The 15,238-nt window shown below is 37.9% G+C and overlaps 1 protein-coding gene across 1 annotated transcript in view; it reads left to right on the plus strand.

Moving 5' to 3' along the window:
• The window catches only part of LOC110818357 (DNA repair protein RadA-like protein), a 49,745-nt gene that overhangs the window by 20,567 nt on the left and 13,940 nt on the right, over window positions 1-15,238 (plus strand). The window contains exons 10-12 of the mRNA XM_088218196.1: window positions 1,435-1,590; window positions 9,061-9,138; window positions 9,407-9,445. Coding sequence (XP_088074322.1) covers window positions 1,435-1,590; window positions 9,061-9,138; window positions 9,407-9,445 — 273 coding nt within the window. The remainder of the gene's footprint in view (window positions 1-1,434; window positions 1,591-9,060; window positions 9,139-9,406; window positions 9,446-15,238) is intronic.

A 15,238-nucleotide genomic window follows, 5' to 3' on the forward strand; every position in this document is an offset into this window, starting at 1 on the left:
GTCTTACTGTCTGCAATCCCCCTTTGTTTTTTGTTTGGTTAACGGCTTGACTCCTCTTTAGTTTACCAATCAATCAGCAAGTGTGCAATTTGCAAAATTAGGAATTGAACGCACTCTAATTTTGCAAATTAAGCCTACTGCATTTCTTTAGGCAGCAGTAATTTCAATAACTGTTATCAGTTAGAACCAAGGAGGAAGAAAAACTTATTGAAGCTTTGTTCAAATGCCTATACGACCTATTTATATAAATTTAAATGTAAAACAAAGAAATTTTTACAAGAGTAAAGACCAGAAATCTGGCTTAATAATTAGTCGCAAATAAAGAACTATGATACACAGAATTTTTCCTAAAATTACCAGTAATCATTGGTCAGAACATGTCTACCCACTTCAACCATTAAATTATTTTTATCTGTCCTCTGGTTGCTATATTCTTTAGTTTGTCTTAGTTTATGAATTTTTTTTTTGGGTACTTCTGCTCAACTTAATCTAGTGCCCTATCAACTTCAAACAAGGAGAAAAATAAAACAAAAAAGGTGGTATACTATTTTCTTTTATTCGAGCTAGTTTTAATTTTTTTCCTAACTCAGTATTACCAATTGTTAGTTCAGTAAGGCATATATATTTACTTGGCAAGTTCTCTTCCCCACCCACTGTTAAGGTCCTACTGCTGGATCTTGTTATGGGTCTATGGACATAGAAATCAGTAGGAGATGGAGAAGTTTTGTGAGTTTTTTCCTTTGCCTATTTTGAATTAAGTTTAAGGACTCGTTTGGAAAGAATCCTACAATATCTCGAATAAGGAAGTACTTGACACTTTCTTAAATTTCTTTGAACCTGAACATGTCGGAAAAAACAGCAATATTTATTAGAATGAAGGAGTAGTGATCCTGGAAGTTATTTCCAAAAGATTTGACGAACTACCTTCTTGTCTTTATCACAGACTTATCCTTAATTTTTGCTGAACTACTAACTACCATTGTAATAGATATACTACAGTGTCTACTAATTATTTAATACATAATCAAACACATAAATTTCTTCTTCCTTCTTTGATACACCTTATCAAATGTGTGAATTTGCCATTTGTGGTGTCCTAACACCCGCCTTTTACCGTGGAAGGACAATGTTGCTAAGTGAAAGTATCTACGTTTTAATACTTTATTTTTCAATGATTTTAATAACCTCCCTAATTCACTTTATTGACTATTCAATTTGTGTCATACTTCTTTCGTGGCCATTTTTGCATTTGGTTTTAATTGTCTAAAGGAAGTGTTTCTACTCTCCAGTATATAGGATTATATCTTCCATATCTAGGAATTTTTTTACTGATTTCTATGTATAGTTGGATGCTATGTTCCTAACTACATATATTCAAGAATCTTGAGAATATTTTACGCCTCATCTTGGTTGATGATTACTTTATATTGTCAGCTTGGAGTATTTGAAATGTCGCAACTAGGACTGCAAGCTGTTTCAAACCCCAGTGAAATTTTTTTAAGCGAGAACCACTCTGATTCAGAATTTTTAGCTGGACTTGCTGTAGCTGTCATAATGGATGGATCTCGGAGTTTCCTTCTTGAAATTCAGGTGGTTTTCATGTTTATGCATTTCCTTTTTGGTTTATTTACTTATTTTTTTAATATTTTCTGACAAAAAGTTTTCAGTAGTTCATCAAATCTAGTCTATATTGTTTATGTTAATCTCAATAGATAATTCAAATTTTCAACTAACCTTCTATATCCTTCAGGCTACTCCTATAGTTCATCCTCATTTGTCATCAGTTTGACATTAAGATTCAGTGGGGTATCATGATGCTTACTTTTATTACGTAAAAGACTTTTGCACATCAGATATCTGGTCGTAAAATATAGTCATGGGAGGCATTAGGAAGATAGCAATTGAAGCAAAGGGATTTTTAATCAAATTAGATGAAGGAGGTTTATTTTAGATCCACAGTTGCAGTTTATGCAGCAAGGACGATCCAGACAATATATGTAGGCAAAGAGGGAGGCTGTTGGTTGACATTAACTTTTAGAGACCTTCTGCAAGAAAGAAAGGGAAGGTAGGTTTGGCACAAAGAGAAGAAGACAGGCAATAAAAGTAGTCAAGAGGGAATCGGAAGTTTCTACTTTCAACTAGTAGAGGATTAAAGTGAAGAAATGAAAGGAATAGATAGAATAGGATAGACTTAAAGAACAAAGATTATAGTAGAAAAGCCGGAATAGAAGGGAAGGTTCATATCCAATGGTCTTTAAGGCAAGCCATTTTGTGGGCATTTTCTTCTTCTCTGATAGTTTGAAATTTGAATTTGGCTTTTTTCTTTTGGTTAACACTAGAGTCCATTGGAGCAGAGATGAAATTCTTCTCAGGGATTATGCTGAAACTTGTTATTTTGCCAGCTCAAGCCTTGGCACAATTCTTTCTTTAGGAGCATGACATGATAACTTGACTGGGTTTTCATTCACTTCAACCACTATGAGCACTAGAGAAGGATTGGAATGTCTGGTGACTCTTATCAAAATTTCCTTGTTGCATTTCTAGATATCTGAGACGGAGACCTCTGAAACCACTAACAGAAGTCTCCATCACCCATTGCTTTTCAGTGCCTTTAGGGAACGACATCATCACGTCTCCGTCATTTACTTCTTTAAGTTCCAGAAACTTCCTACATTGGTTGCTTCCCAATCTAGTCTGCAACCCCAACTATGTAGCTGTATAATTTATTGAGGAAGTATACGGACAAGTGTTGAGAGAATTTATACGGACGTAGGCCGAGCGACTCTTTATGGCCAATCTCTTTTTCCTCATACTTGCACCTTACAGTGAATGGTGGGAAGGCCATGGTGCTTTCTTAGACCATAAAATTTCTTGTCATAGAATTGAAACTTTTGATGTCATTTTTATGGGGAAGGAAGCATGTTATATTCGGGTGAGTGAAGAGAGGAGAGGGAGGAAGGGGGGGGGGGGGGGGGGGATTTAGGTCCTCTATCACTTTTTAGGAGGATGAATTTGAATGGTGGTTAGGTTCTCTATGGGAATTTTACTAGACGAGAGGAGAGAATTTTTGGGGGTGGAATATGGCAGGGAAAAACAATAATCTCTGGTGGCGGGGGGTAAACGAGACGATTATTTGGGGGGGTAATCGAGACGAGTTTTTGGTTATTATAGAGGGGGAATTGAGGTGCATCTTCATCCCGGAAGGTTCATAGGCTGGATCATGATGGTGGTGCTGTTTGAAATGGTGGGAAGAAGTTTGGGACGCCTAGGCAACGAAAGGTGTTGAAGCCAAGCACCCAGAAGGAAACAAAGCGTTCGTTGGAGGTCCACAACACCAATCCTAGTATGTTGTGTTGCCCAAGCTGTAAGGTGGAGCTGATCCTGAGGATGGAGATGAGGAAGCAAGGAGTTTTATTGTTACAGTGAAGGAAGGTAAGAGAGAGAGTAGTCGAGTAGGGAAGAACAGACCTAACTTCAAGATGGGTTAGGCAAAATTTAAAATTCACTGAATGATAAACAAGGGTCGCGTTTTGGAGAGAGGGCCCCGAACGAGCCTCAGATTGAGGAGCCCAATGAGGAAAACAAGGATTGGTAATGGGCCGAGATTAGCTGGGTCGAGAAAGGAAAATGGATCAAACAGAACAAGCCTAATCTCCTGCGAGGATGTTGACTCGTGGTTTGAGAGGAGAAGAAGAAACCCAAGTTCTATGCTGGGGAGAAGATGCCAAACTGTAAAGGTGGAATGATGGGGCTTGCAATAGCGTAGTTTGAGATGGATTCTGATGACAACGAGGATTGACAGAGAGAGGGAAAGTGCAGTATAATGGGGGAGGAAGAAGAAATGGGAGAAGAATTGGTGCTGGAAGTAGAAGAAAGGGAGGCTGCATGCGAACTTGTTGAGAAGGCCTGCAAGGCTTCTGTTTTACTGCTGGTGATGGTTTGATTGGGAAAGATGGAGATGACAAGGATTTTTGGGTTGGAGAGATGACGGTGGTGCGGGATGCTGTGCTGGTCGTTGACAATTGGGAATAGGGGAAATGAGGGACAGCTAAATGAAGAAGATAACTCTTATGAATCTTACAAAATATACAGTGATAAATGGAGTGCTTGAGATCAATTTTGATGGGTTTGAGGAGCAAGCCATGATCCTTTTCAAGGAGATTTAAAGATGGAAGAAAGCGAAGGTCAGTAGGGAACAATCAAAACCTAAGGCAAGAATTCACAAAGCGTTGATAGGTCTAGAGAATTGAAGAGATTGCAATTGTCTACTAATTGTACAATCTGAGGAAGGGAGAGAAGGACGGGGGTGATTGTGAATATTACTCAGTCTTAGGACAAATTATCTCTTACAATATTAGGAAAATCAATTATCACAAGAAGAGACAGGTAATAAGAGGGTGTATGAATAAATGGAAGTCTGAGGTTAGTTGCCTACAGGTAACTAAGGTGAGTTTCAGTCCGGCTGGCATAGTCTCGGCCTTTAGAAGATTTGGGAGATTGGTTGAAAGGAGCTTCCTACTAGTGGGACATATGGTGGGATTATGGTATTATGGAACAATGATTCTTTTAACTGCATGGAGGTTATGATTGAGGATCGTACTATCTCATGCCCATTTGAAGACAAAAGAAATGGATGGAGATAGATGTTCTCTAGTGTATATGGTAAAAGTGAGAGAAGAGAGATGGGAAAGTTGTGGGAAGATTTGAATGAATGTAAAAGGAAATGGGATTTCCTGTGGATAGTGGGAGAAGACTTTGATATGGTTTTGGGTTGACAGGAAAGATCTAGGGAGCATTACTTTAGGATTTGTGCTGATAAGTTCCGAGGGTCTTTAGATAGACTGCAATTATTGGATTTGCCTCTTATGGAGGTTAATGGACATGGTTCAATTAGAGATCAAACTCGGTCTGCTCCAGAATTTGTAGGTATTTAGTGTCAGTTTCATGTCAATTTCATAGATCAGAGGTCCGTCGAAAGCTTTGCCAATACATTATCTCTAATCACTTCCACATTTGCATTGACTTGGATGGGTTTCTTGACAAGATCAATGAATGGTGGAGAGGGATGAGAGTGGATGAAAATGCTAGTTACATAATGGCTAGGAAGTTAGAGGCGGTTAAGGCTGAAATCAAGAAGTGGTGTAAGGAGGAACTGGGGGTAGAAGCTATGCTTACTCAGTCTTTACTTTAGCACCTGGAGGAACTGGAACAGTTGGAGAGAGATGGTGGTTTGTTTACTGAACATTTGGCTTGCAGGGAGTCCATGAGGTTTGAGTAAGCAAACAAAATGCAAATGGAAGAGATCTTCTTGAGACAAAATTCAAGAGCTAGATGGATAAAGGAGGGTGATAGAAACACAAAATTCTTTCATTGTATGACAAATCACCATAGCAAAATTTAATATGTGGAGGAGATAGATATTGATGGCTGTTTGGCGAAGGGGAATGAGCAGTGGAGAGAAGGGTCAAGGATTTTTGTCAGCAGGTTATATAAGGAGGATTTTAGTTGGAGGTCTAAGTTGGATTGCCTGGATTTCACATCCCTAGATGATCAACACCGTGGATCGCTCAAGAGGAAGTTCTTTGAGAAGGAGGTTATAGGGGGCCTCATGCATTGTAGAATGGATATAGCTTCAAAACCTGATAGTTTTTAATATGAATTTCCTTTAGGAATTTTGGTATGTCAGTAAGGAGGACATTATTGAGCTTCTTAATGAGTTTCATGAGTTTGAGTCTTTTATTAAATGTTTAAACTTTACATTTCTGGTAATTATTCCTAAAGTGGAGGGAACAACATTTATTCCCAAAGTGTTGGCAAGGAGAATGGCTAAGGTGATGAGTGAGGTGGTGGATTAGCGTACGCATGCTTTTGTTGATGGCTGACAGATTTTGGATGTGGCGCTCGTTGCAGAAGGAATTGTGGATGAACTATTTGAGAAGATTATGGAGGGTGTACTATGCAAGCTAAATGTGGAGAAAGCCTATGATCATTTGAATTAGGACTTTCTTGATTGTATGTTAAAATGACTGGACTTTGGGGACAAATAATGCAAATGAATCAATTTATGCATCTATATGACTTCTTTTGCCATTATGGTTGATAAGGGTCCATTTTTTTCAGAGCCTCTGGAGGGGTCTTAGATAAGGCAATTGCTGCTCCCTTTAACTAGTTATCATTGTAATGGAAGCTCTCAATAAAATACTTTTGGAAGCTGTGAGAGCTTGAGATGTTTAAGAGTTTAAATATGGGCAATGGTGAATATACAAAAGAGGTTATTTTTGCTGATGATAATTTGCTGTTCTGTGAACTGGATGAGAACTCTTTTTCGCTTTAGATGCATTTTGTTGAGCTTCGATACAGTTTCTAGTCTCAATATTAACATAGCCGAGTCTGAGCTATTGAGGTTGGGTGATGGGAGGGATGCTAATAGGTTGGATAGGATTTTGGGATGCAGGAGTGTGGACCTACCGATGAAATATTTAGGTCTCCCGTTAGGTGTTAACGATAAAGGTCCATTGGGGCTTTTTGGGGTATTTTAACAATCTGGGATATCAAGAGTTCTCATCAAGATAGATATAGTAGAAGTATTGCTCACTGGTGATCCTCGATGTGAGAAGGAAAGGTTATTGGTGGTTGAACAATGTGTATGGCCCAACAAGGTATAGGGAACGATCACTACTATAGGAAGAGTTGTCCTATTCCTTAGGTTTGTGTAATCCTTTCTGGTGCATGAGGGGTGATTTCATTTCCTGTAGGTTTCCTCATGAGAAATTAGGCGAGAAAGGATGTCTCCCTCAATGCATAACTTTAATGTGAGTTAAGAGATTTCCCCTTGATAATGCCCATATTACTTGGTCAGTCAATAGAGTGCGAGTGATCTCCTCAAGATTGGACAGATTTTTAGTTTCCACTCAATGGGAGGACTATTTTCCATATATGATTCAAGAGACCCTTCCAAGATCAGTTTCATATCATTTTTCTAGTTTTCTTGACTCGTGGCAAGTTAAGTGGGGGCCAACACCATTTATGTTTGAAAATATGTGGACTCAACATCTGGATTTTGTCCTACTAGCTCAGGGTGAGTGGGGGAAGGGATATAGATTTATGAGGAAGTTGAAACTTTTAAAGGAGAGGCTGAAAAGTATGGAAAAGGAGGTATTTGGACATGTGGGCCAGCTTAAGTAAGACATCCTTGGGAAAGGGGAGAGTTGAAAAGATTAAGGGCAAAATCTATCATCTCGGAAGATCAAAAGGACTCAAGGAAGTGTAATTCTTAGAGGAGAGAAGCTGGAGACAAAAAGCAAAGATTAAATGGGTGAATGATGGGGATGCGAACACAAGATTACAAAATCATTCAATATTGCAGGAACTTGTATACAGAAGAAGAGTTTCTTCCATTCCTAGAAGGTATTGATTGGACACCCATTGGGAGGCAAAACAGGGAAAAGATGGAAAGACTTTTTGAAATGAAGGAAATAAGGAGGGTTGTTTGGGAGTTAGGAAAAGATAAGACTCCTAGACCAGATGAATACACGCTTGAGCTTTTTAAGGTATGCTGGGATATCTTAAAGGCGAACTTATTTAGGAGTTTTATTTGAATGTAGCCATTTGTAAGAGCATGAATTCCATCTTTATTACCTGGTTCCAGAAAGGGCAAGTCTGAAGAGCTCTTTAATTATCATCCTATTAGCTTGGTGAGTAGTATTTATAAAATTATCAATACTCTCTTTTAGTTAGATGAAATTTTAGGCAATACTATCTCATAGAATCAAAGTACCTCTGCAAGTGGTAGACAAATCCTTGAAGCTTGTGCCCGATGAGCTAGTGTTGTACACATAAGCCACTAGGCGGAAAGGGTTAGATCTAGAATTGGATATTGAGAAAACATATGATAGAGTCAACTAGAGGTTCTTAGACAGAGTAATGGAGAGAAAAGGATTGGGGCGGAGATGTAGAAAATGGATTCGAGGATGTCCTTCATCTAGTTCCTTCTCAGTGATTGTAAAAGGAAAACCTCATGATTGGTTCCGGTCAACGAGAGGACTTAGATAGAGGATCCGTGGTTGCCTTCTCTATTCACTCTGGTTATTGATATACTGAGCAAGATGTTGACTAGTGCGACCAGGAGAGGAGAAGTGAAAGATTTAAGAGTTGGTCAGCACAATGTGGAGGTCTCTCATTTAAAGTTTGCTGATGACCCGATCTTATATTGCAATACTAATATTTGATGGATGCTAAAATTTTAATGGACTATGCTACAACTTATAGATTTTTTAACAAGATGCTTTCCAGACCCTTTTTTAATTAGTCACCTTATATCTTTCTCCATCTTTCCCTATCCAATAAGGATTCTTTATTGCGCTCAAGTGGTACAGGTGGTTGAATTGTTGTTTTGAAAGGAATCTAAATGATCGGGAGATTGATGATTTTCTTTGACTTTTCAATTCCCTGTCTAGAATTGATGGTTTTTGAGGATCCTGAAGATGAACTGATAGGGAGCCTTAGCCCCAAAGGCATCTTTTTGGTTAACTCCTTGTACTCGTTTTTGGCTAGATGGAGGTTGATAATGTAAACTTTCCTTCAAAACTTATTTAGAAAGCAAAAGCAACTCCTAGGACGACTTTTTTTGCATGAAGGCTTCATAGAAACACATTCTTACTTAAAATAAGTTGATAAAGAGCCGCAAGTTTCTTGTTAATGATGCTATTTGTGTAAGGAGAATACAAAGTCATGCAACCACATCTTTGTCTGGTGGCCTTATGCCCAACGCGTCTAGTCCTTTATCTAAGTCTTCTGGGTTTGAGCTGTGTGATCTCTGGTAGTGCTAGGGAGGATATTTTGAAGGGATTGACTTCTCTTTTGACTAGTTTAAGGATTCATATTTGTTTTTTTTTTTTTTTTTAATCAAGGACTAGTCATTATATTCCTGCAAGGATTTATGTGAGTTGGTTTATATTTTGATTGAGATGTAAATATTTTTGTATATAGGTTGCACCATATTGGTGTCCATTTATATATATTCTTTTTCTTATAAAAAAAAAATAAATCACTTTTGTGTAGGCATTATGTGTATCTGGTTCAACAGTATCAAGGCACGTGAATGGGATCCAAGCAAGCAGAGCTGACATGATTATTTCGGTAGGTAGTGGTGAGAACAAAAAAAAACGGTGTCTTTTAACTTGATAAAGCAAAAGTCTAATTTCACTTCTGGTTTTTAATGTACATTATGTTTTATATATTTTCCTTGTACTTTTGTGCAACTGAGGTCAAAGCTCATGTTGTTTTCTGACCCCATGCTGAAGTTCTTCATACTACAAGGATTTTGAAAATTGAGTTGACCATAGGTAGTACTGACCAGAAGTCTGCAATCATGATTTAATTGTAATCGTCACTTTTTAAATTGTAGGTACTTATGAAGCAAGCTGGTCTACAACTTCGAGAAAGTGTAAGTGAAGATTTACTCTCTTATCATAGCAAATTCAATTTCCTTCCGATCATATGATTTATTTTGAGATTTGTTTTTACTGTTTTGTGGACTATCCCTTGAAGGGATTTCCTACATAGTAGGATTTGAACCCAGCATAACTCGTGCACTTAATTAGTGGGGATATATGATCACTGCAAAGCCTTTACTCTGTTTATTTTTGGTGTAGTTGTTAGCCAGGAAAATCACTTTATTTCTAGGTTATCTTTTCTTGGTTGAGCAGGAAGTACTAAAACAATTGAACAAGAGGCAAGAGGCAAGAAACATCAAATTAAAGGAGTCATCAAATTATCGAGAGAAAGGAAAAGACTCAAGTTGTTGGCAAAAGAGCAAGATATGATGGAGCAAAGTAGAAAATAGATGGAAGGAGGAACTGGAGCATTGTAAACCCATGTTACTTCTAATATAGGGGTAAGGAAATGGTATCCAAGCTCTGAAGAAATACTTTTCAAATGCTAATTGGGAATCAATCGAGCCCTTATAGACATCAAAGAATGATTCTTCATTGTGAAGTTTGCCAATCATGAGGAGAAGATGATGACAATGTTAGAGGGCCATGGGTTAAATGGGAACAAAATTTGTGTCAAGAATTGGGTACCAAATTTTCAGCAGACATTCTTAAAATGTCAAAGATGCAAGTTTAGATGCGCTCATCTTCTGTTGGAGTGGGCACCAACCCCTGTTGATCAATCCAAGAGGATGGAGAGACCATTTGAGGAGGACGAGATAACGTAGGCTCTATGGGACTTGGGAAGCGATAAGGCACCAAGTCCTGATGGATTTGCCTTGGAGTTTGATGCGGAACCTAGGATTAATGGTGTAATCCAGAACTCATAGAATACTCATAAAGCAACAAAGGCTTAAATCTTAATAAGTCCTCCATACTTAACCTACTATCAATGAAGTGATAGGAAGTAAGGTAATTGAGAAATTAAAAAAATTAAAAAGCACCACAAGTATAGCTTGATAAGTTGATCCAATTCCTTGCTTAAAGAGAAGGTTGAAGACATTTCATTAGTTGAAAATAATTTTGTAATTTATTATCTCAAACTTGAATAAGTAGAATCATGAATTGAAACTTATTTATAGTGTAGGTCATGTGCATTATAAGAAAATAAATTTTTTAAATTAATTGTAGAGATTACATAGAAAATTAAATCTTGATTTTTATAAGAAAATAATGATAACTACGAGAATTACCACCCAAACTAGTATAGATTGGATCTCCTTTTGTGGAAACTTTTTAATTGGGGGAGAACTTAATTAATTTAAAAAAGATCTCTTGAAGATTTCTTAATTTAAAAAAGATCTCTTGATTCTGTAGAAAATTGAATATGTACATGATCTTGTGATAAATGCTTTTAATGTTGGTTTCCTTATTTGTAAAGATATGATCTCAATTTTCCGTTGATGGATTTCCGAAATTCCTTGATCTTGGTTTTTTTTTTTCTTTTTATCACTTGAGAAAGATATGGAGAAGGCAAGGAAACTTTCCTCATTTAGAGAATGAGTGGGAAAAATCTCTTACGGGGTGGGGAGGTTTTTCCATGTGCTGCTTTCGGGTTTTTCTTGGAATTTTAAACTCTTATTGGCCTATTTTTACCTTAGCAGTTTGTTGTTTGAATAGTTTAAGCCATCTGTACTCACGTCATCCCCTCCTTCGAAAATGATTCGTTATCGAATCAGAAACTTCTCATGTATGGATACTTTTAATTTTGCTTCCTTTGGATGAAGACCTTATAAAGTAACAACACTAAAAAAAGGTGGGTTAGGGTTAAATAAACATTTCTTTTCTACTACAAAGGAGTCATCATCTCTCTTGTCTCCTGCTAACTATTTTTCTCTCACCAAGGATTCATTAGTTGTCTTTTCTCCCTTGGCAACATTTTTATTTTCTTCCACTGCATCAGTATTCCCCTTCACGGCCTCAATTTGCTGTTTTCTTGTGATATCAATTTTCTCTTTTCCCGCGGCCTCAACTTTCTTCACTTCATTATATGAATTGGTCTCCTCCTCTTGGATTCGGTTGTAGGCTCTTGATGAAGTAGGAGTTCTTTGTTTTACTCTCTTAAGATTATCTCTATGATCTTCCAACCACCCATGAAACTTTCTAAGGTGACTTAGAAAGGTTTCCATGTAGGATCTTACATCATCTGGGACGTTATATAAGGCCGTCGTGGAAATTTGCAAGAAATGGTTAGTAAATAAAATAACATTTTCTCACGTGTTTCACTCATTGTTTTTCACTCGAGGTCTTTTACCTCTCAAACTCCTTTCGTCAAGTTGAATGTCAGAATTAAAATCTCTTGAAGTAAGATAATCAAGTGTTGTTTAAGACATTTGAAGGAATCCTATTTGAAGAAAATGGTAAACAAATCTAGAAGAAATAGAATTTTAACATACAGATGAAGATGGTGTGTGTTTATGTATAATACTGAGTTGAGATTTAGACTTATTTCTTGATGTTATGGGGTCAAGTTTAGTTTGTGGACATTGGTTTTTTGTTATGGTAGTTGTTGTAAGGGTATAGTCTTCAAAGGTATGGGAATATTAAAAAAATTGATCTTCCACCACAATTTCCCCTTCTCCTCAAGAGATCTTCACAACCATTTCTCATGGAAAGCCCGATTTAACTCCACTATAGACTTCAAACCGAGGCTACCATCCCAAACCGATTTTTTAACCTCCTCCCATCTAACCAAATGATACTTCTTGTTGCCATCCTCATCACCCTAAAGGAATCTATACTGAATGTTTTCAAGTCTTCTTGCTTTGTTCACTGGAATTGTTAAAATGGATAGATAATAGATTGGTAAGTTAACAAATGTGCTCTTAATCAAAGTCTCCCGCCTTTAGAAAGGAAATTTCTCTTCCAACCTGCTAGCCTTCTACCAAACATGTCAATAATGGGTTTCCATGTTCTTACATCTTTGTATTTTGCCCCAAGTGGGAGACCAAGGTACTTGATAGGCAAATTAGTGACTTTGCAACCTAAAATCCTGGCCAAGCTAGCTTCCTCCCTTTTATCACCAATCTAAACCATTTCCGTTTTATTTAAATTGATTTTTAGGCCGGAAACCATTTGTAAGCAAAGTAATAGGCATCTCAAGTGAAGAATGGTACTAACACTAGGTTCACAAAAGATTAAGGCATCATCTGCAAAGAATAAGTGAGATACACTCATCTTATCCCTACCCTTCCCAACCTCCACTCCTTTCACCAAATTTAGCTCCGCCCCTCTCTCTATCAATCTATTAAACGCCTCCATAACAGTAAGAAAAATAAGAGGAGACAAAGGATCCTCTTGACGCAAGTCTCTTGACGCTTTAAAAAAAGTAGATGGACCCCCATTTACGAAGACTGCAAACGATGTGGATGAAATGCATTTTCTAATCCATTTTCGCCATTTACTTCCAAAACCCATTCTACCAAGCATATAGTCCACAAAGTTCCAACACACATGATCATAGGCCTTCTCCATGTCAATTTTACAAATAAGCTTTTGTTTTTTCTGCCCAACTAATTCATCAACCACTTCATTGGCAATCATCACCGTGTCGAGGATTTGTCTCCCTTTGACAAAAGCATTTTAATTTTCTCCAATCACTTTCCCAAGGACTCTAAATAATCTTCTTGCAAACACTTTCGAAATCACTTTGTAGATATATCCCACCAAACTAATAGGTCTAAAGTCTTTTAACTCCTTGGCACCTGCCACTTTAGGAATAAGCACAAGGAAGGTTGAGTTGATTGAGTTCACAAAGGTTCTGGTCCTATGAAAGTCTTGGAAAATAGCCAGCACATCATTTTTTATCACGTCCCAAAACACCTGAAAGAATTTCATATTGAAACCATCTGGCTCTGGAGACTTATCGCTATTACATTCATCCAAGCAAGCTTTAATCGACATCTCTAGCCCATCCCTACTTCCATCACTTAACCTCTTGAAATTTAAATTATCAAGATTTGGAATTTGAAACATGTCCTCCATATACAACTTCTGAAAAAACAGCATCACCTTCTCTCTCATCTCTTCATTACCACTAACTATATCCCTGTTCCAGTTCAGCATCTCTATATGATTATTTTTCCTTCTGAAATTAGCAAGACATTGGAAATACCTCGTGTTTCTATCTCCCTCTTTCGGCCATTTCTCTCTGGCTTTTTGTTTCCATGAGATCACCTTTAGGTTCATAGTAGAGGCCATCTCCTTTTTTATTTCCTCCCTTCTAGCCTTGCCATGCTCACCTAACGACCCCACCCCCAAATCTCCTTATTGTCTAAGTCATCCAACTCCAACAAAATACTCCTTGATAACCCTCTCCATTCTGCCCTCCTCCTGCGGGGCCCAACTCTTGATGACATTCTTCAAATATTTCAGCTTGTAGGCAAATTTGAAACTAGTCGTCCCCTCAACAGCTGCCTCTTTCCAACATTTTTCCATCAAAGGTCTGAAACCTGCCACCTTCAACCATTTGTTCTTAAGCCTAAAAGGGGTGGGGGCCCAAATGATGCCTTCAGGCATAAGGCAAATAGGGAAGTGGTCTGAAATTGGCAAGGACAACACTTTTTGCCTCAAACCTGCAAGCTGTATTAACAACCCATTAGAGATAAAAAAACGGTTAATTCTTGACTATGATGGGGTAATCCTCGAGTTAGACCATGTCCACCCGCCTCCCCTAAGCGGAAGATCCACCACTCCAGGTAATCCACCATATCCCTAAACTCCTCTATTTCTCTACTACTAGTGCCCCCTCCCGATCTCTCATGCATGTGGAGGACCATGTTGAAGTCCCCCTCAATCACCCAGTTCTCACCTCATCTTATTTTACAACTACCCAGTTCCTCTCGCAGCCTCTCCCTTTCCTCTCTGTTAGCTCTACAGTATACTCCAGAGAAAGTCCATTTCTTCCCATAGCCCTGTTCCTTAAATAGAATCGACAGGGAGGCTTTACCCTTCTCCACCCCTCTGCATACTAATTTCTTCCCATCCCTCCATTCCTGTTGATTTTTATTCTTCCCCTCCCGTTTGTTGCTCTAAAACACGTCGGTGTTTTGTTAGTTCACATACATCGTGGTGTAACTTTTTATTATTAGAATCGAAAAGTAAAGATTAAAGCATAACATTGATAATAGAGAAAGAAGAGTATCCTGGTCTTATGAGATATAGCTATAGCTTATCTAGTGTACTGGTGGAGGGGCCGAGACATGGTATCTTAGGTGTATCCAGGAAATAGAACATGTCTCGAGTCTCAACATGTCCAATCATCTCCCCAAGGTCTGGTTTTAAAATTCACAGTAAGAATGAGAAAAAGTCAATTTATGATTAAGATCCTGGAATAATTTAGTAACCGATATAAGATTTGTGCATGAGGAACATGGAACATATCAAGAAGAATAACGTGGGGGGAGGATTTATGTTTTCCACTCTTGCTACTATGGTTAGTGAACCATCAACAGTGACAATTTTTCTATTATTAGGATATGGAGCATAAAAAATGTGGAGGTATTTGTCATATGGTAGCTTCTAGATTCACAATCCATGACAATAGAAAATGTTTCTTTGAGCCATTTAAAAACATGAGAAATAGAAAGGGTACGTGAATGTGCTAAGAGTCCAGTACCTTTAGATTTTTCTAAGCACTCAAGTCGTCTCCTTAGGCTTTTTTCGTTGAAATCACTGAGGTATGGAGTGGTTTTTTTCTCCCTGTGGATGAGCTATATGTGTTTGTCCTTGGATCTCCTAAGAATTAA

Source organism: Carica papaya, chromosome 4 (assembly GCF_054855325.1).
Source record: "Carica papaya isolate Zhongbai chromosome 4, ASM5485532v1, whole genome shotgun sequence".
Taxonomy (NCBI): Eukaryota; Viridiplantae; Streptophyta; class Magnoliopsida; order Brassicales; family Caricaceae; genus Carica; species Carica papaya.